The sequence below is a fragment of the Bicyclus anynana genome, chromosome 15, assembly GCF_947172395.1.
Source record: "Bicyclus anynana chromosome 15, ilBicAnyn1.1, whole genome shotgun sequence".
Classification (NCBI taxonomy): domain Eukaryota; kingdom Metazoa; phylum Arthropoda; class Insecta; order Lepidoptera; family Nymphalidae; genus Bicyclus; species Bicyclus anynana.
The window spans coordinates 224102-248027 of NC_069097.1; the positions used below are offsets into that span (position 1 = coordinate 224102).

Sequence of the window (23926 nt, forward strand, 5' to 3'; positions counted from 1 at the left end):
TATGTAATATTCGCTTAGCAATCGCGAATGTTTTTCGTCCTAGTGGTAAATAAATAGAAGATTTTTCATTTCAATAACAGAATGTTTTATCTGAAAACATCTTCTTCTCTGAACATCTACCTAGTTAATATTGTATCTGAAGAATAAAGCGACGAACATATAATATAAGATCAAACGAACTTAGTGAAGTTCGATCATTATTATATGAGTCGCTTTATTCGAAGATACAAAGTACCCACCCACCCACAACCAAAATGAAAAATTTTCATTTATTTATAACTCTAAAAAGAATGAGTTGGCAAGTGGCGGCTCGCTAGAGTGGCCAGTGTAAAAAAAAAAAAAAAAAAGGAGTTGTATCGATTGAAAATCGATTCTCTAAAGTGCGAATTATGCCTATCGGATAAAAGTAACTACCTAGTTAATATTGTATCTTCGAATAAAGCGACTCATATAATAATGATCGAACTTCACTAAGTTCGTTTGATCTTATATAATAGGCTATTCGAAATTGTTCTGGCCCTCTAAGCCGAGGTCCGAGTCTCATAGTCATAGGAGACGCCCTTAAGAGAGCCGTTCATGGAACCATCGGCACTTACTCAACACGAAAAAAAAAACTAAATTGTATGCGGTTTAGGGTCAAATTATTTTGTACTTATTCTGTGTATTACTGTTTTTGAACGGTTTTGATCACGTTTTGATTTGGAGCTGGATTTCTGTGTGTTTCCGGCGGCCATTTGTTATTTGTTTTGTTGTTACTCTGAGACGGAATGAAAGTGAGTCTGTGAAGTGAGTGAAATTCTGAGATTGGTAGTTATTGATTTTTATTTTACTCAATTCATGTTCATGAGTAGAAGATCAATAGTTGCTTGATATGGAGGAATTCAGAATATTTCTTAATCATGTGAAGTTTTAAAGACATTAGTTTTCATTCAGAGACTTGAGACGCGGACTCAACGACAATCGTTATTAATATGCATCGAAGAGGCGGGAAACGTATCCGAATGGACGATCCTCCTCCGGAGTACATAAATCCAATGACTCCAGCAACACCGATCGCCGAGTATGGAGCTCCACCTGATTCAGAACCAGTGGCGTTAGTGAATAGAGCTGAAACGAGAGGGCACGCGACCGACGCGGCGGCGAGAATGGCGAGTTTCACGTCGCCGGACACCCTTCGCTCGGAACCCGACGAGACTCCGGATGAGGAGCCGCGGTCTCCGTCCCCGGCGCCCACCAAGCGCATAACCCGCAGTCGAGGGCGCGGCGGCGACGGCGGTTACGTGGGGCGCCTGGCCGAGTCGCCGCCGCCGCCGCCGCTGCGGCGCCGGGGCCGCGGCGGACGCGGGCGCGGGCGGGGCCGCGGGGCCGCGCCGCCGCCCGCCTACTCGCCGCCGCCCGTGCTGCTGCCGGGTGACGATGAGAACAGCCTGTACAACATACTCCGATTCAATAAGACTGCTATTAACGTAAGTTTGCTATAATATAAATTATAAATCAAGCACATCCAGCCTAATCTCAAAATACATTTTGCTTATTAGCTATTAGGTACAGTGAACTTCTGTTTTTCACTGATCCCACGGGAATCATGATTTTTTTTTTGTATTACGTACTGGCCAAGTGCGAGACTGATTGTGTAGGAAATCATTCAATCATCGCTAAGATTTTAAATTTCAACTTGGACTAGGCGTTACTTTAGAGTGGTTTATTATGTATGTATTGAAACTCTTCAAGTGAACATTTGTGACATAATACTTATTTCACATGAAATTGTGGATTTAAAATTGTAAAATAAATTGAACATGACATGTGGTACATATTAATTATAAATTAAGTGCCGCACATCCCCAACTTTCTCTGTTGGCATCTTGAGCTGAACTGAAGTTAGCTTAGAAATAGCTCTAACTCTTTGATTGATGCTCAATTTATGCAACAGTGAGTGGATTTGCTAAGCTGTTGGTGTATGTATATTGTATATATGTCAGTTATGAGCAGTGCAACATTGCAGCAAGTGGTGGATATGTGGATAGAGGAGTACAAGACCAACCGGGAGAGTGCTCTGGTGCAGCTGATGCAGTTCTTCATCAACTCGTCAGGCTGTCGTGGCAAGGTGTCGCCTGATATGGCTCAGATGGACCACACTCTCATCATTAAGAAGATGACCCAGGAGTTTGATGAGGTTTGTCTTCATGTTTCTACTATTTGCAATAACATGCATGCATGCACCATAGGCTTATTGGACTGGTACTTAACTGGTGATCTGGGTTGAATTATACTGATTAGCTAGTATTAGAAAGAATAAAAGACACATCTGCTAAATACCACATACATTTATCACTGCTGGGGTCTGACAGACACTCTGTATCTAGTCTGCTACAAATATATGCATATTAAGCAACTTTAGTATGCAAGATAGTTGGAAGTATACAAAGTATAAAGTTGTAAGAATTGTTGTCTAGTTACTGTACAGTTGAGATTTAACACATTTTTTCCGTTGCATTTTTTGTTATAAATAAAATCAACTTAAAATAGTACATTGTGGTATAAGTGTGGTAAGTTGAAGAGTACAGCCGAGGTAATGTTGCTGGCCCAAGCTGAAGCCGAGGGTTACAAGTAAGCAGAGGCTGTAATTATCAAAGCGCACATATGTCATACATTTATAAGATTTGTGAGGAAACACACTTTCTGAAAATGAAATTGCATCTTTGCTTGTTTTCCATAATATAATGAAATTTTGATACACTTTTATGTATCTATTGGTAGTTTTTTTTTCCTATGCAAATCCACCAATAACAGTCAGTATTACTAATAAAGTAAATTAACATTTTTGTATTTTTGTTACAGATAAACGGTTGTTAATTATGATCAAAATAATTAAAATTAAAGAATTAAATGCTTTTTATTATATTGACTCACTAAGTTAATTTTATTCTAAATATGTTAAGAACTTTTCAGACATAAAAACTCTTTGCATAGATTTATAAAAGTACTATTTTTTTAGACAGATGTTAAATTTTACATTACATTACGACTCATGTACATAATGAGATACATTAGGATATTGAATTTGGTGAAATTCCTATACAAGCAAATCTACTATATAAAAATAAGTCAGGTTTTCCTTCCTGACGCTATAATTCTAGAACGCACGAACCAATTTCCACGGTTTTGCATTAGTTGGAAAGGTCTTGGGCTCCGTGAGGTTTGTAGCAAAGAAAATTCAGAAAAAGGTAGGGGTAGGGTAGGGGTATGGTAAGGGTAGGGTAGGGGTAGTTGAAAGTTTACATCGAGTTTCACGCGGACGAAGTCGCGGATGTCCGCTAGTGTGTTATAAAAGAAATAACTATTTTATTTTCAACCTCAAAGGTAGATAAAATTTGAGACATGATGAATATTTTAACATTCCATGGTTTCCCTCCTCAGCTACACAGTGCACAGAGCTACCCACTTGCAACGGCCCATAGCAGGCATCCATAGCACGCTTTAATCCATATAAAAAACATACCTTAGTTGAATCTGTTTGCATCAGTGCTAAGCAAGCAGCTAAGTGCATAATTGGTGCAGCTAAGTGCATTCATAGCAACATAGCATAGCGTAGCATATCTCTGGTGGAAAAGCACCCTTAAACAGTTGTGACCAAAACTCTAGCACGTACAGACTCCGTACTGCACTCATTGTTGTCATTTGAGTTTACTACATCAAATAGGACTATGTACACATTACAGGCACATTTAATCTATTTTGTTATCTACAGGAAAGTGGAGAGTACCCTCTGATTATGTCAGGGCAGACGTGGAAGAAGTTCAGGTCAAACTTCTGCGAGTTCATCCAGACTCTGGTGAAGATGTGCCAGTACTCCATCATCTATGACCAGTACCTCATGGACAACATCATCTCCCTGCTCACTGGCCTGTCCGACTCGCAAGTGCGGGCCTTCAGACACACGGCTACTTTGGCTGGTTAGTACATCCAGACTGGTGAAGATGTGCCAGTACTCCATCATCTATGACCAGTACCTCATGGACAACATCATCTCCCTGCTCACTGGCCTGTCCGACTCGCAAGTGCAGGCCTTCAGACACACGGCTACTTTGGCCGGTTAGTACATCCAGACTGGTGAAGATGTGCCAGTACTCCATCATCTATGACCAGTACCTCATGGACAACATCTCCCTGTTCACCGACCTGTTCGACTTGATAGTGATGCCAAAAAAAAATTTGTATGTCTGTCTTTATGTTCATTATACATAGAAGCAAAAACTACTCAAAAGGTTTCTAACAAAACTTTTTACAATTATTCTTCATAATCCTGAACTTGAAAAGTATTCTATAACCTATAGAATACTTTTCAAGTACTGGAGGGAAATTTCAGGAAAAAGGGAGAAGTTACTCCATTTTTACAGCAATAATACTGTAGGGGCTGGATTAAAGAGGTCTAAGGACTCTAGGAGGACTGAGTTGGACTGGATTAAGTTGCAGGCAGAAGAGACCAAATTATATGCAACATGAAAAATACTTGAATTTTTATTAATAATTAAAATTGTGGACAAGGAAGTTCTTCTATGATCTATAACTGTCAATGATCTTTAAAATACTGAATCTATTGTGCAACACAAAGTAGCACTCGGGCTACACAGCATTGCTGATAGTAGCACAACTTACTATATCTCTTCTATACTTACACAATTATAACAGGCCAATTCTGTACATTGAAGATATGTAGATTGAGAGTTTTTGTTGGAATACATTTTTGTTGTGAAAATAAAACCAGAATGGGTGATGCAACAGTTCAACCCATAGCTCACCCATTCTGGTTTATATGGAATGTCCTTTATTTTTCAAGTTACATATATGATAATTGGTTTGTGTGTAAATTGGTGTGTACAAGAAAAATAATTACAATAATTATTAAATATTTCAAGAATTTTCAAATTTTATTCCTAAAATTTCAAGAAGGGGTTGTAGTTTTTATAGTATAAATATTGGGGTTAATGTATGAAAATTGACACCGATTTTGACGCGGAGGAAGCGCGGGCGTCCACTAGTAATATAATAGTTCACAATACCTTCGGCAGTGATGAAGTTGATGACGGCGCTGGTGGACGTGGCGCTGCTGACGAGCGTCAACTGCGACAACTGCCTGCGCCAGTACGAGGCGGAGCGGCTCAAGGGGCGGGACAAGCGCGCCAGCGAGCGCCTGGAGGTGCTGGTGGCCAAGCGCCAGGAGCTGGAGGAGAACATGGAGGAGATCAAGAACATGCTGTCCTACATGTTCAAGTCGGTGTTCGTGCACCGCTACCGCGACACGCTGCCCGACATCCGCTCCATCACCATGTCGGAGATCGGCAACTGGATGGAGAAGTTCCCGGCGCACTTCCTCGACGACCTGTACCTCAAGTACATCGGCTGGACGCTGCACGACAAGGTGGGCGAGGTGCGCCTGCGCTGCCTGCAGGCGCTGCAGCCGCTGTACGAGTGCGAGGAGCTCAAGGGCAAGCTGGAGCTGTTCACGTCCAAGTTCAAGGACCGCATCGTGTCCATGACGCTGGACAAGGAGACGGAGGTGGCCGTGCACGCCGTGCGCCTCGTCATCGCCATCCTCAAGATGCACCCCGACGTGCTGACGGACAAGGACTGCGAGAACGTGTACGAGCTGGTGTACTCGTCGTGGCGCGGCGTGGCGGCGGCGGCCGGCGAGTTCCTCAACGTGCGCCTCTTCCGCTGCGACGAGGCGCCCGCGCCCGCGCGCTCGCGCCGCGGCAAGCGCCGCCTGCCCGCCACGCCGCTCGTGCGCGACCTGGTGCAGTTCTTCATCGAGTCGGAGCTGCACGAGCACGGCGCCTACCTGGTGGACTCGCTCATCGACTCCAACCCCATGATGAAGGACTGGGAGTGCATGACCGACCTGCTGCTGGAGGAGGCCGGGCCCGGCGAGGAGGCGCTCGACAACCGGCAGGAGTCGTCGCTCATCGAGCTCATGGTGTGCTGCGTGCGCCAGGCCAGCACGGGCGAGCCGCCCGTGGGCCGCGGCGCGTCGCGCAAGCAGCACCAGGCGCTGTCCAAGGAGCAGGCCAAGGTGAGTGTGCGTGCGCGAGCGTGCGCGTGGGGCGCGCCCCAGCACTCACCCCCTCCCCCTCTGTTGCAGACGGTGAGCGACGACCGCGCCAAGATGACGACGCACTTCATGGTGACGCTGCCGGCGCTGCTCGACAAGTTCGGCGCGGACCCGGAGAAGCTCACCAACCTGGTGTCCATCCCGCAGTACTTCGACCTGGAGCTGTACACCACGCAGCGGCAGGAGGGCAACCTGGCGCTGCTGCTGGCCAAGATCCGCGAGATCGTCAAGACGCAGACGGAGGCCGAGGTGCTGGAGACGTGCGGGCGCACGCTGGAGGCGCTGTGCGGCGAGCAGCACGCCGTGTACACGCGCTGCAACGTGGCGCGCGCCACCGTCACCGACATGTGCGTCAACCGCTACAAGGAGGCCATCGACGAGTACCGCAGCCTGCTGGAGGGCGGCGAGACGCCGGACGCCGACGAGCTGTTCGGCGTGATCAACTCGCTGCGCAAGGTGTCCATCATGTACATGTGCCACAACCTCAACGACACCAACATCTGGGAGTCGCTGTTCGAGGACCTGCCAGAGTGCGTGCGCGCCGACGCGCAGATGCCGGCGCAGGCGCTGGTGTACGCGCTGCGCGCCTGCTTCTACTCGCTGCTGTGGGCGCTGCACGAGCTGGAGGAGCGCGGCGCGGGCGACGCGGCGGTGCTGCGCGAGCGCCTGCAGGCTTACGCGCGGCACTGCCGCGACGTGGTGGCGCGCGGCAGCACGCCCGAGCTGCGCGAGGAGGCCTACACCAGCCTGTGCGACCTGCTCATCTACTTCGCGGAGCCGGCGGGCGGCCGGCGCCTGGCGCTGGAGGCGGACGCGCCGCTGTGCGACCTGCTGGACGCCTTCGTGCAGGAGTTCGTGTTCGTGCACCACAACTACGGTGAGCCCCACATGCAGCACACGCATCTCGACCACTTCACACTCAAGCACAGTATTCAATACGCTAGTTGACACTTGTTTTAAGGAGGGTCTGTTTCGTGACGGACGACACGTTAACACGTAATTTATTCGGGATAAAAGTAGCCTATGTATCTAGGCTGTATAATCTATCTCAATTTCAAATTTCATTTAAATCGGTTCAGTTGTTGTGACGCGAAAGAGTAAAAAACATTCATACCATTATAACCATCAGTTTTTCGCAAATTGCGCAACGGCGATAAAAAGTAGCCTACGTGTTAATCTAAATAAAATGTCGTAACCTAATACACACATGCATATAAAGACTGACATGTGGGTGAGTGGGGGAATATCGAAAGGTTTTTTGATGAGATGAGTTGGGTTGTGTTTGACGTCTAGTAGAACAGTACATATTAACTTAAGCTAAAATTATAACTATCTATATCTATACTAATATTATAAAGAGGTAAAGTTTGTAAGTTTGTAAGTTTGTAACAATTTTTTGAAATGGGGTAATCTTCGGAACTACTGGACCGATTTTAAAAATTCTTTCACCAGTAGAATGCTACGTTATCGGGGAGTGCTATAGGCTATATTTTATATTTCTATCATATATAACTACTGAGATATCGCGGGTTTTCTCTTACAGGTCAGACCGAAAAACTTACTTATTCGCATGCGCTGCCTCAACCATTGCGTATAACTGAAATAAATGTATGGAGGCTTTTTGAACCCTTAAAAGTTCTACAAAAAAGTCCGCGACACTATATATCTATCTTTTATATTTTAGCAGATATAGTAAGTACCTTTAGTACTTTAATAAATTATTTAAATTTTAAACTAAGGTTTACGTCATTATTTACACAACTAAACTTAAATCCTTATAAAAATAAATGATTTAATAATCACAAAGATATTATAGAGATAAGATTTGCCCTTTACAGTATGTTAATTAGTTATATAGTTTCGGAGATAATACAAAATTTCTGAAAGTCGCAGAAATGCCGCTATATGACGCCCCGCGGTTTCAATTACGTGGTTCCCGTTCCCGTATGAATATGAGGACCAAACATAGCCTATGACACTCGCAAATAATGTAGCTTTCTATTGGTAAAAGAATTTTCCAAATCGGTCCAGTAGATCCAGAGATTACCCCCGACAACCACACAAACTTTACCTCTTTATAGTATTAGCATAGAAGTCGCTTGGGAAATTATAGTCTTTTGGTCATTGCACCACGCACAAAAAGCTGGACCAATTTTGCTGAGGGTAGGGATAGGATAGAGGTAGGGAAGGGGTAGGACAGAGGTAGGGTAGGGGTAATTTAGGGAAAGTGTAGGGTAGGGTAGGGTAGGGTACGGATAAGGTAGGGGTAGTCTAGGGTAGGGGCAAGGTAGAGGTAGGGGAAGGATATGGAACGTATAGGGTAGGGGAAAAGTAGGATAGGGGTAGGGTAGGGGTAGGGTACGGGTAGGGTAGGGTTAGGGTAGGGATAAGGTAGGGGTAGGGAAGGGTTAGGGTTAGCGGTAGGGTAGGCGTAAGGTAGGGGTAGGCTAGGATAGGGTATGGATAGCTTACGGGTAGGGTTAGGGTAGGGTAAGGTGGGGGGAGGGAAGGGTTAGCGGTAGGGTAGGAGTAAGGTAGGGGTAGGGTAGGGTAGGGTTGGGTAGGTTTACGAGCAGGGTAAGGTAGAGGTAGAGAAGTTTACATAAATTTTTACGCGGACGAAGTCGCGGGCGTCCGCTAGTAGTTAATAAAGTACAAAGAGTATATTTTTATGTCATAACGACAAATCTCTGTTATATTTATTTGCAGGCAAAAAAAAATCCAATGTTTTTATTTAAAGAAAATACCACGGGAAGCTTAAAAGAAAACAGCAAAAATGAAGACTTATTAGGCGAATATAACCTTGAAAAAATAAGTGTGAAGGAATTGATTAAGGACTCTCAAAAAATCTACTACATTGAAGAATTTAAAAAATGATTTAATAAACCAAAAAAGATGTGGTACCTAATCATTACTTTAGCTGTAAATAAAATAAAAAATAACTCTGCACGCCCAAAATTGAACACTTCATCTGGCACAGATGGAGATAAAATTTGTCAAAGCTTTAATAATTTATTTTTAACTGTAGGCACAGAACTAGCCAACAACATTCCACAAAAATATCATGCACACTTAATTCATTCTCTTATGTACAAAGAATCTTATCATCATGATATACCTTTAAGTGAATTTGAGCCATGTAGTCCTAATGAAGTAAAAAAAATTATCAACAACTTAGACAGCAATACAAGTGCGGGTATCGATGGAATCACCTCAAAAGCCTTGAAATGCCCTAAAAACATAATTGCCTCAAGCCTCGCAAATTGTATTAACAAATTCCTGTTAGCTTGAAAATTGCTAAAGTCACTCCAATTTATAAAGCTGGGTCAAAATCTGATCCCAGCAATTACATACCCATACCAGTATTACCCGTAGTCTCTAATGTTTTTGAAAGAGTTATACAACAGATTAAATAAATATTAAAATTAAAAAAACTTTTTGATTGAACAACAATATGGGTTTAGGCCAAAATCCAATACAATATGTGCAGCAATTGACATAGTTACAAAAATAAAAACTAATATAGATAGAAATCATGTGTGCTTAGGAGTGTTTATTGACCTAAAAAAGGCATTCTATACTGTGAGCCACCCAAAGCTTTTGTAAAAACTAGCTAACATTGAGGTTCTTGGGACTGCTCTAACCGTTTTTGCCTATTATTTCAATAATCGTAAACAAACAGTACAAATATCTAAAAATAAAAGCAATTCTCAATTAGTTACTTGCGCTATTCCTCAGGGCTCGATTTTAAGACCATTACTTTTCCTTATATATGTTAATATCATAATAAATCTTAACCTATCAGGACAGTTAACCCTCTTTGTAGATGATACGTGCCTATTTTACTTTGCACACTCTATTCATGAAGCAATTGCACTAGGTCGAAATGATTTAGACAAACTAAGTCAATTTTTATTGTATAATCTTTTAACAATTAACACTAAAACATCCTACATGATATTCAAAGCTAAAAATAAAAAAAATATAGATTTCAACCCACTTACAATCAACAATATTAAAATTCAAAGATCTCGCGCAGAAAAATATTTAGGCCTAATAACAGATGACAAGTTGATTTGGGACTCTCATATTTATCAATAAATTTCTAAATTAACATCACTAACGGGTGTCTTACGAAGAATATCGAATTGCATTCCGTACAAAGTAAGAACAACTATCTACAATGCTCTAGAAAAGCCACACTTGGAATGCTTAATAGAAATTTGGGGTACTTCTGCACATACACATCTTAACAAACTACAACGCACACAAAACAAATTATTCAAGACACTATTTCATTACAATTTTTACACACCAACTAAAGATCTTTACACAAAAAGAAAACTGCACACGGCACAGCTAGTAATACATAAACAATAAATTACTTATCTTAAATTTGTCATATTTAGGAACTTTATATTCTGTAATATCAAAAATCAAAACATTAATACAGCAAATTGGCCATGAACTTTGAGGACATGAGAGCATTAGTATGGCTTTTGAAAACGGGGCAAGATGGAAACTTTTATTTTTATATACTTATAGGAAGCAAATATTGGCGAGTAAAGACGGAATGTTAAAATAAATCCTAAAATACAAAAAGTAGCTATATTTAAACATACCAAAATAATTTCCATTTAAAAATAATAAGTATGTATACAAATTTAAAACTCGTAAATGAAGTTACACGACACGGGGTAAGCTTAAAACACCCGACTTGCTCGCGTAAAATTAATAGCCTAGATATTCCCTTATCCCTCAAAAAAACCAGTAACAACTGAGGTGTGGGACGTAACAAAATGGCGGTCTTATGAATGTTGCCTGCATTGGATAAATTACACAAAATCTGCCTTTTTGTGTTACCCCTTTTTCATCTTCCCCCTCTCACCCTAATTTATACATTTATATGATAACCAGAATTAGAATTTAAAAAAGCAACGGTTGAGGCGCATTTGGCAATCAGCTTACATTATTCTACCAAGACAGCTTTCAAACCTTGTATGTATCAAATTGGCAGGACAAACGTGCTTGTATCTACAGGACATGTAAGGACCTTACTCTTGTGCATTCTTAAATGCAAAAAAGGGAATTGCACACTACTGTCACCAGGCCTTTTATCGAAAAGTAAGGGCTCGAGCGGCCCATGTATGGCCACATGGGCAGGTCGATCAGTTAGCTAGTAGTCGATATACATGGGTTGCTCTTGCAGTCAGAGTCAACAGCTTGAAGGTGCCATTTAGCAAATTGAATTTCTTCATCATGGGTCTTGGGCGGGGGCAACTGCGCGACAGCGGTCGACAGCTCGATCAGCGTATGCCTGGCGACTGCTCGAACGCACGGTGAAATATCACCGCGCTGACTACCGCCCGAAGCAGTTGCATCTGTTCGTGTATTTAGCAAAGTGGTTTCGCAAATGGAGGATAGAGGTAAACCCAGAGGATAGAGGTAAACCCAGCTGCCAGTGCAGCAGTGCTTTTCTCAAGGAAACTTGCATGGCATTATTTCGATTTAAAAGAGGTCTCCTTACACGGAGCACCGCAACGCACTGCCAAACACCTAGGTGTGACCTTTGATATCCGTATAAGCTTCGCGACTCACATACTGAAAGCCAGAAAAAGAGTTGCTTATGTGATGGGTCGTCTCTACGCTATGATATGTGCTAAAAGCAAATTATCCTTCCGCTCCGAGGTCACTCTCTACAAGACCTGCATCCGTCCAATAATGACCTACGCTAGTGTAATGTTTGCCCACCGCCCAAAGGCGGCTCTAAAACCCCTTCAGGTCCTTCAGAACCGATTCATGCGTCAGGCCACGGGCGCCCCGTGGTTTGCGCGCAAAAACGACCTACATAGAGACCTAGATCTCCCCACAATAGCCCAATATATGAAACAGCTCGGGGGCGCCCGCACTGATACACTCAGGCCAAAACACCCTTCCCGAACGGCCCTCTAAGCCGAGGTCCGCGCCTCAGAGGAGACGTCCTTAGAGAGTCGTTCCGCCCATCTACTCAGCTTCTGCCTTCGGACCCCATCAGGCGATGTTTCTGCGCTCGCCCAAACCCCCGGTGACGCCGCTGAGGTCCCATATGGCGCCTACGGCACTTAGACAATCAGAAAAAAAATGTTCGTGTAAATCTGCAAATTTCTACAGTAAATATTAAAGTGAGCTGGGCAACCTACAAGCAGTGACTCATCATTTGGGATTCCACATTTTTTTGGAAAAATACTCTCTGACCGAACATTGTGTCTAAAACAGACACGTACTCGACGTGGAGATTGGAAGACAGGACAAAGGACCTATCAAATGTGCGCTGACTATTAAGGATTTACCTGACCTTAACAATACAATTTGCTTTATGTACATATAATAGGGTTTGAACTTTTAAAGTATGAAATTGAAAAAAAAAAATGAGAGATTATCGGGTGAAACGTTTTTCTCTTTTATTTTTAAAGTGGTTCTTTAAAAGTGCAATCGATTTTCGACTTTCATTCATAAAATGTGTGTTGAAACTAATTGTGCTGTCTTGTTGAATCTATACAAAAGTTTAGAATTAATGGATAGAATTGTGGTATGTGGCAATAAGTGGATTCTTTACGATAACCGTAATGCAATGGGTGACTCTGGGTCTGGTCCATGTTTAGTCCGGACGTCGAACAATGATGGCGAAACTGGTGACCCAGAAACCCTCATGACGAGTGATGCGAGACAGCGCTGTAACTGCAGGCGCTGCGGTTAGAAACCATACTTGATCTTCCGACAATGTTTGATGAGATATAATATTTTCTTCCCAGGAGGCTAAAAAATGCTTTCACACAGTTTGTCGCCAGCCAGATACCCAGAATTCTATCGTAAAGGCATAAATGAATTTACGTTTAAACTTATTGTCTATCCAAATAAATGTTTTTACGTCTTGGAAAAATTGAGTTGTAATGTTTCTATGGATACAATTTCATACTATAACCCCATATTAATTGCGGTTAACCCGAATATAAGAAAGTCTGTTTACTGTATTTAATTAAAAGTCGGACATGCATCCATGTTCTATTGATGTATATCACATACTAGATTTATATTATGGGTATACGTACACTTCACTGTACACTATAAAAAACTCCGTTTTTAACAATTTGTTCGAGATTCTTCACATGTCAATTTAAAACTGATTCTTAGATAACAATGCAGTTGTACTACAGCAATGTACGGTAATGCCCAGCAGCCCCCTACCGCGAGGTGGGAAGGGTGAAGGTGTGCTCGAACGTAAGAACCAAACGAACGCATCAAATTCGCGACTCGGTCCGATATTTAGGTTTATGTTTAGATTTGCAAACTGAATATTTGGAATATGAATGTGTTTCAAGTGTTATCGTTTATATATTATTGTCCATCATCATTTCGTCCGTTCAGCTGTCGTCGGCTGTCGAGGCCGTTCGCACAGCGCGACTCGAGCGGAGGGCGCCGGCGCCCCGGCAGCCGGCGCTCGCCGCGTGCGATACGAACATGTACGAAATGAGAAAAAATATGCATTATTTTCGTTCCAACGGAACGAGCAGGAGGGCGCGGCCCGCCCGGGCGGGCCCGGGCGCGCCGCGGCTGACGTGCGTTGTCTGTTGCATGTCGCTCCGCGTGCGGCGCCCCGCGGACCTCGCCGGTAAGCAGTCGCTGTCGCTCGCACTCAGTGCGCGCATTTTGCCTTAGTAATGCCGCGACCGCCGCCCGCGCCGATCATAATGCATATTTTTGTCTCAGCCGCGCGCCGCCCCGCCCGCGCCGCCCGCGCGCCCCCGCCTAACATTACTAAGGGAAAATTGCCGCGCCGCTTGTTCGTCCGACCCGAAGTCGACCGCGCGCCGCCGCGGCCGCCCGCCGGCTCGCCGCCGATTTCGGCTCGCTCCTTTTATTTTATTAACACTCTTCGAGAGTTTCGTGGTTTCTGAGCATGTTTCGTTAGCGCTATGGAGGCCGGCCGGGCGCGCGCCGGCGTCCCGCGCCCGCCTGCGCCCGGGCCGTCGATTTGGTTGCGATTTACTTCACCTATTTGTTTCCTGCATCGTTTTAACATCGGTTGAGGTTTGTCGCTGTGCGGCTCGAGCCCATCCGCCCGGCGGCACTGACCTGCGCTGACAAACGACACTGTACGCTTGTTGTTCTGTGCCCGTAGTAGTAGTGCTGCATGCGGCGGATCTCTTCGCTTGTCGCTGTGACGCATAACGACTGGTCGCTGGCCGACGCTCGTCGACCGACTGCAGTACGACTCGCCGGCGGGCCGTCGAGCTGCCGAACACAAATATAAATAATTTCATACGACCGTTCAAATGAATCCATCTAGTTTGAATTGCGCAGGCGCGTCGTACTGTAAATAGTTTTGTAAATCGAACCGCGACCATGACCCGTGCGAACGCGCGGCCGGAGCCCGACGCTACTGACGCGCCGCTGTTGCAGACGGTCAAGACGAGAGACGCATCGAGGAGCTGCACAAGCGGCGCAACTTCCTGGCCGCCTACTGCAAGCTCATCGTGTACAACGTGGCGCCCATCCGCCGCGCCGCCGACGTCTTCAAGCACTACATAAAGGTACTGACACACTGGGGCACAGGGGTTACATGACCGTCCACTGCAGTATACTTTCGGTCACTCTAAAACGACGAAATCGCCCTGCCACATCGTTTATCGCTGTACTTCACTGTAGATAATGAAAACTGTACACATTCAATTTTGTTTGCGTAGTAAGTAAACTATCTAATATAAGTCAATGAAAGGTAACATATGGCACAGTCTACAATCATATTTATTGTTATGTCTAGCAGTCAAATGTCATGAATGGGCGTAATATTACTGATGCAAGTGCTAAACTTGTAAAACATGCCGCCTGGGAATGCTCAGAGAATGCTATTGTCGTTTTCTGTGATCTATCCAAAGCATTCGATTGTGTCATCATAGACTCTTATTACTTAAATGATGCCACGGTCATCATAAATTGTGCACTTGGTTACATTGTCTCTTATCCCAGTGACATAACTCAAAATTAAACTCATTAAAGACATGAAATTGCAGTGTTAAACTTTTTTAATGGAAGTTTCACAGGGTTCAATTTTGGGTCCTTTTCTATTTCTAGTGTATATCTATCACGCAATGTTAGCGACATTTGTGAGATTGTACTGTTTGCTTATGACACATCTCTGTTTTTAAGACTTACTGAAGAATAGTGCCATATCACATTTGCTGCAGCCTATTTTTAAATGCCAAGATATATAGAAAATTTACTACCTAATGGGAATAAAATCTTTAAAGACATAAGTCAATAGTCATAAACGGATCATATAGAGACATGCGCAGGCAAACTTAGTTAGCCCGCTTTAGCAGATTAGACAGTTTACTGATGTACTTTAAGACTTGTTTATATAGCGTACTAGCGGACTCGGTCAAGCTGCTCTTTGACTTATGTGCACTTACTTAACTTTCTACCCATACCCCTACCCTAGCCCTACTCTATCGCCACCCTATCGCCACCCAACCTCTACCTTATCCCTACCCCTACCACTACCCTACCGTCATCCTACCTCCACCCTACCTCTAGGGTTTAGGGGTTTGAAAAATCCTAAAAAAAGTTTCAATTTGACAGCAAAATCCCCATTAATAAAATGATCCTCCATTTATTGAATTCATTTGTTACAAAAAATGTGATAAATGCAGAACCGCTCGACCGATTTTGTACAAACTTCACATAAACCATCTACTAAATAGTCCAAACTAAGCATAAATATTTGGTTTGGATTGGTGAGCCCATACTTAAGTTATAAAATTACAATGAAGTGACATTGATTTTTAACCGACTTCAAAAAAGGAGGAGTTTATCAATTCGTCGGAATCATTTTTGTATGTATGCTTTGGGTAAAAAGTTACTATATTTTTCAAAATTTAATCAAAATTCATCTTAGATTGCATCATCACCATCAGGTGAGATTGTAGTCAAGGTCTAACTTGTAGTTGGTTAGTGAAGTCGGCGAATGAGCAGTGTGTGTGTGTGTGTGCGCAGTGCTACAACGACTACGGCGACATCATCAAGGCGACGCTGAGCAAGGCGCGCGAGATCAACAAGCAGAGCTGCGCGCTGGCCATGCAGCTGGCCATGCAGGCGCTGTTCAGCGAGCTGCTGGCGCGCCAGCCGGCGCCCGCGCGCACGCTGCCCGACTTCCTGGAGCTCAAGGAGCTGGCCAAGCGCTTCGCCGTCATGTTCGGCCTGGACGCGGTCAAGAACCGGGAGGTAAGCTGGGAAATTCGCTTCCGGGTGTGTGGGACTCGCTGCAAACCAGAATAGCCACTGAAACCCAGCGCCGCCACCGGCGTCACATTGGCATGGACAAGGATCGCGAGATGCAGACACTTTCACATCCCGACCCGCTCGTCGTTCTATTCGAGAGATAAACTATCTACACTAATCCGTACTAATATTGTGAATGCGAAAGTAAGTCTGTCTGTTTGTTAGCTTTTCGCGGCTAAACGGCTGAAGCGGTCGAGATCATTTTTGGTATTTTGATAAATGGGACGTACGAGTAGGAACTTAACATAGGCTACTTATAAGCTAATATTATGTATAAAGCTATATTCAGACAATGAAATGTAATTTGTCCGCAGGCGCTGACGGCGCTGCACCGCGCCGGCGTGGCGTACGCGGCGCTGGAGGCGGGCGAGGCGGGCGACGGGCCGCCGCCGCGCCTGCTGTTCCTGGAGCCGCTGGCCGAGTTCTCGGGCAAGCTGCTGCGCCAGGACAAGCGCGCCGTGCTCAAGTTCGCGGAGGCGCGCTTCTCCGGCGCGCAGTGGGGCGAGGACTGGGCGCCGCTGCTGGCCTACCGCCAGTCGCTGCTCACCGACGCGCCCGAGGAGCGCCCGCCGCCCGCGCGCCGCCACTACACGCGCCGCAACCGTGAGTGTCGCTCGACGCGCTGAGCCCTGCCACAGCCGACCGGCAGATCGACGGGGAGCCGGCTTGTCAAGGACCCGGAAATATACTCGAAAACTATGCAGAATGACTGACAAACTGAGATGTTCCCTGAATGTGCTTCAGTTGGGATACGGATTTGAAACATCACATACATTTTGTATGAAACAGTGTCCCGTCCGGGTCCATCTACTGCACGCACGCAGTAGTATGAACACCTTCATACAAAATGCATCATCATCATACCAGCCGATGGACGTCCACTGCAGGACATAGGCCTTGTACAAGGACTTTCAAACATCTCGATACTGAGCTGCCTGCTTCCAGCGAATCCCTGCGATTCGCTTGATGTCGTCAGTCCACCTGGTGGGGGTCAAATAACACTGCGCTTTGTAGTGCGGGGTCGCTGTTCCAGCACTTTGGGATCCCAACGTCCATCTGCTATTCGAACTATTGCCACTTCGCGACTCGTTTGAGCCATGTCGGTGACTTTGGTTCTTCTGCAGATCTATTTCTGATTAGAGATACGCCGAGCATAGCTCGTTCTATCGCCTGCTGTATGTATGTATAACGTCACGCCGCGGGCGCTGTTGCAGGCGGGCAGCACGACGAGGAGGAGGGCGAGGACAACGCGGACTCGGACCAGGAGCAGGCCGGGTGAGCGCCGCCGACTGTAGTTAGTGCCGCGGCGGCTCCCTCGGTGACCGGGACCGAGATACACTGATTGATAGATTGCTGTAAGATCCGGCATCAGATATATGTACCCTCATTTTACTTATTGGTGATAGGAAGTAAATTATAGATAACATTCACAGTGACACGTAATTAAATTGCAGCCATTCACATTTTATATACAAAATCTAGGAAACTATGAAACAGATCAACAAAGGCAACGTAATAATGTTAAAATAAGCTGTCATTCGACATACAAGATGACTAAACAACTGATGAGAGTGCATAAATAACATAACTCACCTGTTCATATCTGGCAGCCCCACACTAGCAGAGCAGAGTGAAAGCAGGCAACCATTGCACTTTCGATTGTGTTGGGTATATTATTTTTAAGAGGAAGTAGATTAAATTTAATAAAAAAATTTAAATTCATTTATTATCCGGCCGCAATCTAACTATGCAACCTATTTTCTATCATATATCTTACCCTAAGTAAATAACAGATGAGGGTATATATTTCTCGCTAGATCTCGTACTGTATAAAGTTGTGCCAACTCCTTGTATTTCATTGACATTCGTCGTGAGGTGGATTATATAAGTACAACTTACTATTTTTAAAATTTGTGTACTTTTATGTAATATATTATACATTTTATAATAAAATGTAAAAATTATAAAGCTACGGAATTATATGTATTATGTTCGCCAATATGTAATTGCGCGTTCAACAATTTGTAGATCTTTACCCTGAAGCCAAATTGGGAGAAGAATAAATATAAACATGTCAAATTAGGATATCACAATTGTTGTGTAAAAACATTACTCTATGAAACTGTTTGAGCAGACCTTCAGTTATGTTTAGTTTGTCTGTTGTTGTAAAGAGAGCTGGACGTAGCGCGCTGAGACAAAGATATTAAGTACCAGCTGCTTGAAAAGTATACACTTTTCTCCTAATTTGGCTAACGTATTTATGGTAGGGGAGCCGAAGAGGGGATTTTTGCAGTTACTCGAGCGCAACAGATAAACATGAGGTATTTATTATACCTTGCACGTTGTTGAGTACTTCCACCAAGTCTGAGCCCTTAACATTGGTGTGTTCGTTTAGGGAAACCAAAAAAAAACTAACTTCAGAAATACTCAACCAGCACGTCAGAGTAAGATAAGGTGGGTGATCGAAATCACCTCATTAATCGCTAAAATTTTCTGACAATTTCAGTAAGTCATAAACATTGCTTTTAAAGTCTGTAATTCTTTTCCACCGCTAAAAGCGAAAAAAGTAAATAACCATTTATTCTTTTCATCATACAACAAATGTCATCGGTTTCCATGACGCTTCAGTAACTGCAAATTTAGCATCCCGGGCTCCCTACTATTATAGCTACACTCCTGAGTGAAGCTGTGACCGGCGGCTTCACTCTCATGTTTATTATTCATTTCATAAACAAAGCTTTTCTTAAATGTATGTGCCTTTCTACTCATTTATATGATTGTGTATATATATTTATATTACCTACATAATTGTCAAGTAGTATCTTAGAGGCACAATTATACGCCCACTTTAATATACTCGCGTAATATTAAAGTGGGCGGACAATTGTGCCTCTGAGTATATTTATGTGAGCTATAATGTGTCGAGTGCGGTATGTTAGTCGCCTGTCAAATGTTCTGTCAAGTTGTTTACGTTCGTCCTACAGTTGATCAGCTCCGACAATTATCCCAGCGTCCATGAGCTCCGACATCCGACAAGTGGGCACGGCCCGTCAAGATTATTTTGTTAAGTTTAATATATTTTTGTAATAAAACAAATTTCGAAAACTGTTATTTATTCATTTTATCTTCCCCTGTTGTCGGTATGGTATCTTTGATCATACGAATAGTTCCATTTGAGTTGTATTTTAGCTTTCAACTAGTTTTATTTAGTTTAAAGATACATATTTCTCGAATTTTCTAGAAGCCAGAACGTGAAAGTACTAAATGTTATAATCGTTTGCACGATGTATCGTATATTACTCGTACATCGTTGTTCATCAGTCATCGATGTTTTTCTGTCCGTTTTTCTCAGTAGACTACACTCTTACAACCTATTTTGAAAACATTGTCCACCATCCAATGTTTGTATGAAGGTTAAATATAATTAACAACAAATCTCAGTTTACATATCGTCTGTAGCAACTCTGTAAGTGTTGAATTCATATGTTCACCGCAAAATCATCTACTAATATTTTAAAGCGGAACGGTTTGTTTGTTTGAGCGCTCTAATCTCAGGAGCTACTGGTCTTATTTGAAAAATACTCTCAGTTTTAGATAGCCCACTTATCGAGGAAGGCTATAGGCTATATATTATCCCCGTAATCCTACGGGAACAGGAACCACGCGGGTGAAATCGCACTCGCACACAAAAGTTGTAAAGCTACCTTCCAAACGACACCCCTGGATCCGCTTCTGCTTTGATCCTATTTTGATTTATTTTTGTTGCACCAGGTCCTCCCGCACCCCCGCCTCCCTCTCCCCGTCCCGGTCGAGCTCGGCCGACGCCCGGCGCGCGCGCCGCCGCCGGGCCTATCCACTTGTATATCCTTGAAGCGTCACAAGAAGAGGAGAGGTGGGCAAAACGCTATTTTTGTTCTTTTGTATGTGTAAGTACCGTATATAGCTTCTCAGCGGGACGTTAGAGGAGTCACCAGCACAACATCAGATGAGAAGAAAACGCTAAAAACATTAGAAGAGAAGAGGTTGACGGAACGACTCCTAGGGTGTTTCCTCTGAGTCCAGTGTGCCTAGTGGCAGTTTTCAATATTTTATACTGTCACGATCGCGTAACCGTAAACGCGAATTTCTAAGGAATTGAAACAGCGCCATCTAGTGGCACTACTGGCAATTGTATCAATTCCTTACAAATTCGCATTTACGGTTACGTGATAGTCACAGTATGAAAACGTTGAAAACTGCCACTAGGCACACTGGACTTCGACTTAGAGCGCCTCATCTTTTTTTAATTGTTTCAATATTTTGATTGTTTTGTTTTCCATTGATTTTATGTAACCTCCCAGATGTAGTAAAAATACTGAGATATCTATTATGATGTGTTTTATTGTACTTATGATTGATTGATCTAACAAACCGGCCGCGCCTGACTGCTCTTGTGCGACGACTCGTTGACAACACGCACAACTTGTGACCTGTCACTTCATTTTTGGTACTGCTGGTATACCTAGTCCTGCTTTCTAAAAGGGATGTCGGCATTGGCGTATCTAGGATTATTTCTATCTATATATGTCCTAGAGTGGGCACAGATCCATTATAGGGTGGGCACGGACCAACCGCGGCGGTACCTACCCCGGTTGAATGAATATCGGTTTGGTTCAATTAGGATTTTAAGATTTTTACTTAATTTTCTGAATTGTGTCGCACAGTCGGACTACTGTCACTCGGCCGACCAACATATGTCACCAAGTGATCAAACGTCCCTGCATTATCTGCATACAGGATCTTGGAGAGGAGATATAGCTCGAACCCACCATGCGGGGTGACGTGCGTGCGGTGGTAATGTTTCATTGTTTTAACGACCACTATCAGATGTTAATGATAATGACCGGACCGACTAGGACGGCTTTACACGCTTTCGGATGCACGGGCCATGGTACAAGACTACCAACTTTAACACCAGGACGCGAACCTAGGATCTCGTGTTCCGGAGCCTCACGCGCTAACCACTGGACCCGCGAGGCAGTCGAGTGAGAATTTAAAAAACAATTGGCGTGAATAATACACACTTGATTTTTTTCAGAAATTCATTGTCAATTTGTGACCGTAACTTACATGTTTTCAACAATTATTGTTATTATTGTCTTCATCTAGTGAGAATGGTGATCCTAATTTGTCGAGACGCATTTACTTAAATAGGTACTTACCTACGAAAAATTTTATAAGTGGAGAAAACAACGAATGGATACACTTACGAAAGGAGTTTTTTAAACTATTATCTCCCATGTTTATCTTACATAATACTTATCTTCACAGTACTCGGAAATTATGTTACTGGGTAAAAGCATCTCCCTTAATATCCAAAATTGGAGACTTTGTACATTTAATTTTCAATTAAAATAAATCAGTGTAACACGTGGGGCTAAACCCATTATAAACTCAGTTTCTATTTAGGCGGCCCTCGCCTTCGTCTCATCATCATCATCATCATCATTAGATTATGATGATGATGATGAGACGAAGGCGATTAGGTGTGAAAGTATTTTGATTGAGTATTTAGTAGAGAACGGTGAAAATAAAAAAAACGTAGTCATTTTGAAATATTTATTTTACTTTTATTTTCTTCGCAATGAAAAATATTAAACATAATTCAAAGCATCTCCCGGTCTCCGCGGAGCCGGGGCGCCGGCGTGCGGCGCGAGGCGCGCTCGAGTCCCAGTGGCGGCGCGCCGCGCTCAGTCCTCGGTGCTCTGCCCGCGCAGTGCGGTGGGCTTCACCCACTTGGGCACGCACGCCACGCTCACCCTGTCCGTCTGGAAGTGGCCGGATGTGCTGTTGTACACCAGCATGTTGTCGTACACCTGCACGCACTCGTACTGGTACGAGCGACCGCTCGAGTCCGACACTTTGTAGTGAGTGTCGTCCACGCATTCGATGATCTTGATCACTTGCGGCACGCGTTGGTACTCGAGTGTGTACTTGACGTCGTGGGGGCACAAGAGTTCGTTGGCGTTTATCGAGTTGAGGGTGAGGGTGGTGACGGGCGCCGCGGTGGCGAGCGCCAGCAGGGCGGCCGCGGCCAGGAGCGGGACGCTGGCGGGAGCCATGCTCGTGTTGTCGTGGTGGAGCGGTTGCGAATAGTGGTCCGGCTGCAGCGCCGGCTTACTTATAGTTGCGAGCTGCGAGCGTTATCTTTTCCTGCGCGATAGGAGTCGCGCGCCCGCGGCGCACAGTAGCGGCCTCCGCGCCGCGAGGACGGCTCGCTTTCGTCGAGGATAATCGCACAGTTAATAAATCACAATTGTTTTAACGAGTTAAGGTTCGGGATCGCTACAGTGAGAGTTTATCTCGCGAGTGCCGACAAACGTGAAATGAAAGCGACGTGGATGAGAACCGAAAGCGTCTTACTTAGGGACAAGAAAAGAAAACTTTAAACCTTAAATATAAGTTTTTATACATTACCCGAAAACAACCTACAGAACAGAAGAGAAGTAGCGGCAGAGCGGTTGGCGCTCCGGCTCAAGCTACGATTGCCGCTGCCGGCACGCTACATATGAAATGTGCGTAATGTTAAATGTTCAGAACGCTACGGAGTAGATACCTATCTTCCTAAGACGCGGCAAGTAAATAATAATTATCTTTATTTTACTTAAACAATAAATTGCTGAAAATTAATTACGCTTTAATTCTAAAACTACTACTTAGACCAACGTTAAAATGCCTTCACTATCTGAGAGTCACGCAGGCTGTAGTTTGTTACCGTACCGTACAAAGTAGGTAGATATTCCTGTGGGAACGGAACTATGCAGATAAATCTGCGGGGCGAGTATTAGTTGGGTGTACAAGTATAACATCAATATGGTCGACCACATTAAACAGATAACAGCAAATTAAATTAAAATATAATCCAATTAAAGCTTGAAAAAAATCAACTCAATTTCAAAAAATACAAACATGTAGACGTATTACTTACTTAACATTAAAAAACCTGATAAGTGCGTGTCGGGCCACACGCTGTGTGAGGTTCCGTAGATTAAATTAGCAATTTAAGCCCAAAAATTTATATAATGCACAAAAATACCGATAAATGTACCCCACACCACTGATGGACGATAAGAAATTCATCCTCACTTTGCATGTAGAGAACTGGGAAGGAACCCCAAAAAAAATATTTTTTTCAAATTAATTTTTACCACTTTATAGACGTAATTAATAATATACATACCCATACCAAATATTAACTTTCTAGTTTTGACAGACTCTTGAGTTAAGTTACTGACAACTTTATCAACTATAATAATAATATAAATTATTATCAACAAAATTAGTAGGTATGCAATTTCCGAGTTTTAACTACATTTTTTAAGTTCGTTGACCATTATTCTATATAGCAATAGGGATGATGACAGTTTTTTAAATTGTATATAAATTAAGAGTATACTAATAGTAAAGCAATTTTGTAAAAGGAACAAGATATCTGCGATCATTACTTTCGGAGCTACA

At 43.7% G+C, this 23926-nt stretch overlaps 1 protein-coding gene across 3 annotated transcripts; it reads left to right on the forward strand.

Moving 5' to 3' along the window:
• The first annotated feature begins 578 nt into the window (after window positions 1-578).
• LOC112043412 (cohesin subunit SA-1) lies at window positions 579-19534 on the forward strand. Of its 3 annotated transcripts, none has more exons than XM_052885689.1 (9): window positions 579-1466; window positions 2006-2176; window positions 3752-3956; window positions 5073-6073; window positions 6143-6989; window positions 14561-14682; window positions 16145-16372; window positions 16744-17032; window positions 17644-19534. In XM_052885689.1, exons 1-9 carry the CDS (start codon window positions 972-974, stop codon window positions 17706-17708), a joined length of 3423 nt encoding a protein of 1140 aa, XP_052741649.1. In that variant the 5' UTR covers window positions 579-971; the 3' UTR covers window positions 17709-19534. The 3 variants fall into 3 exon arrangements, with proteins under 3 accessions (XP_052741649.1, XP_023934581.1, XP_052741650.1); XM_024078813.2 differs by having other exon boundaries at window positions 583-1466; window positions 14552-14682; XM_052885690.1 differs by lacking the exons at window positions 579-1466; window positions 2006-2176; window positions 3752-3956 and adding an exon at window positions 3963-4095 and having other exon boundaries at window positions 14552-14682.
• The last annotated feature ends 4392 nt before the right edge of the window (window positions 19535-23926 follow it).

Coding starts and splice junctions, on each gene's coding strand:
- LOC112043412 (XM_024078813.2), top strand. CDS start 972: ATGCATCGAAGAGGCGGGAAACGTATCCGAATGGACGATCCTCCTCCG. Junction 1,467..2,005: donor TCAATAAGACTGCTATTAAC/GTAAGTTTGCTA, acceptor GCAACATTGCAG/CAAGTGGTGGATATGTGGAT. Junction 6,990..14,551: donor GTTCGTGCACCACAACTACG/GTGAGCCCCACA, acceptor CCGCTGTTGCAG/ACGGTCAAGACGAGAGACGC.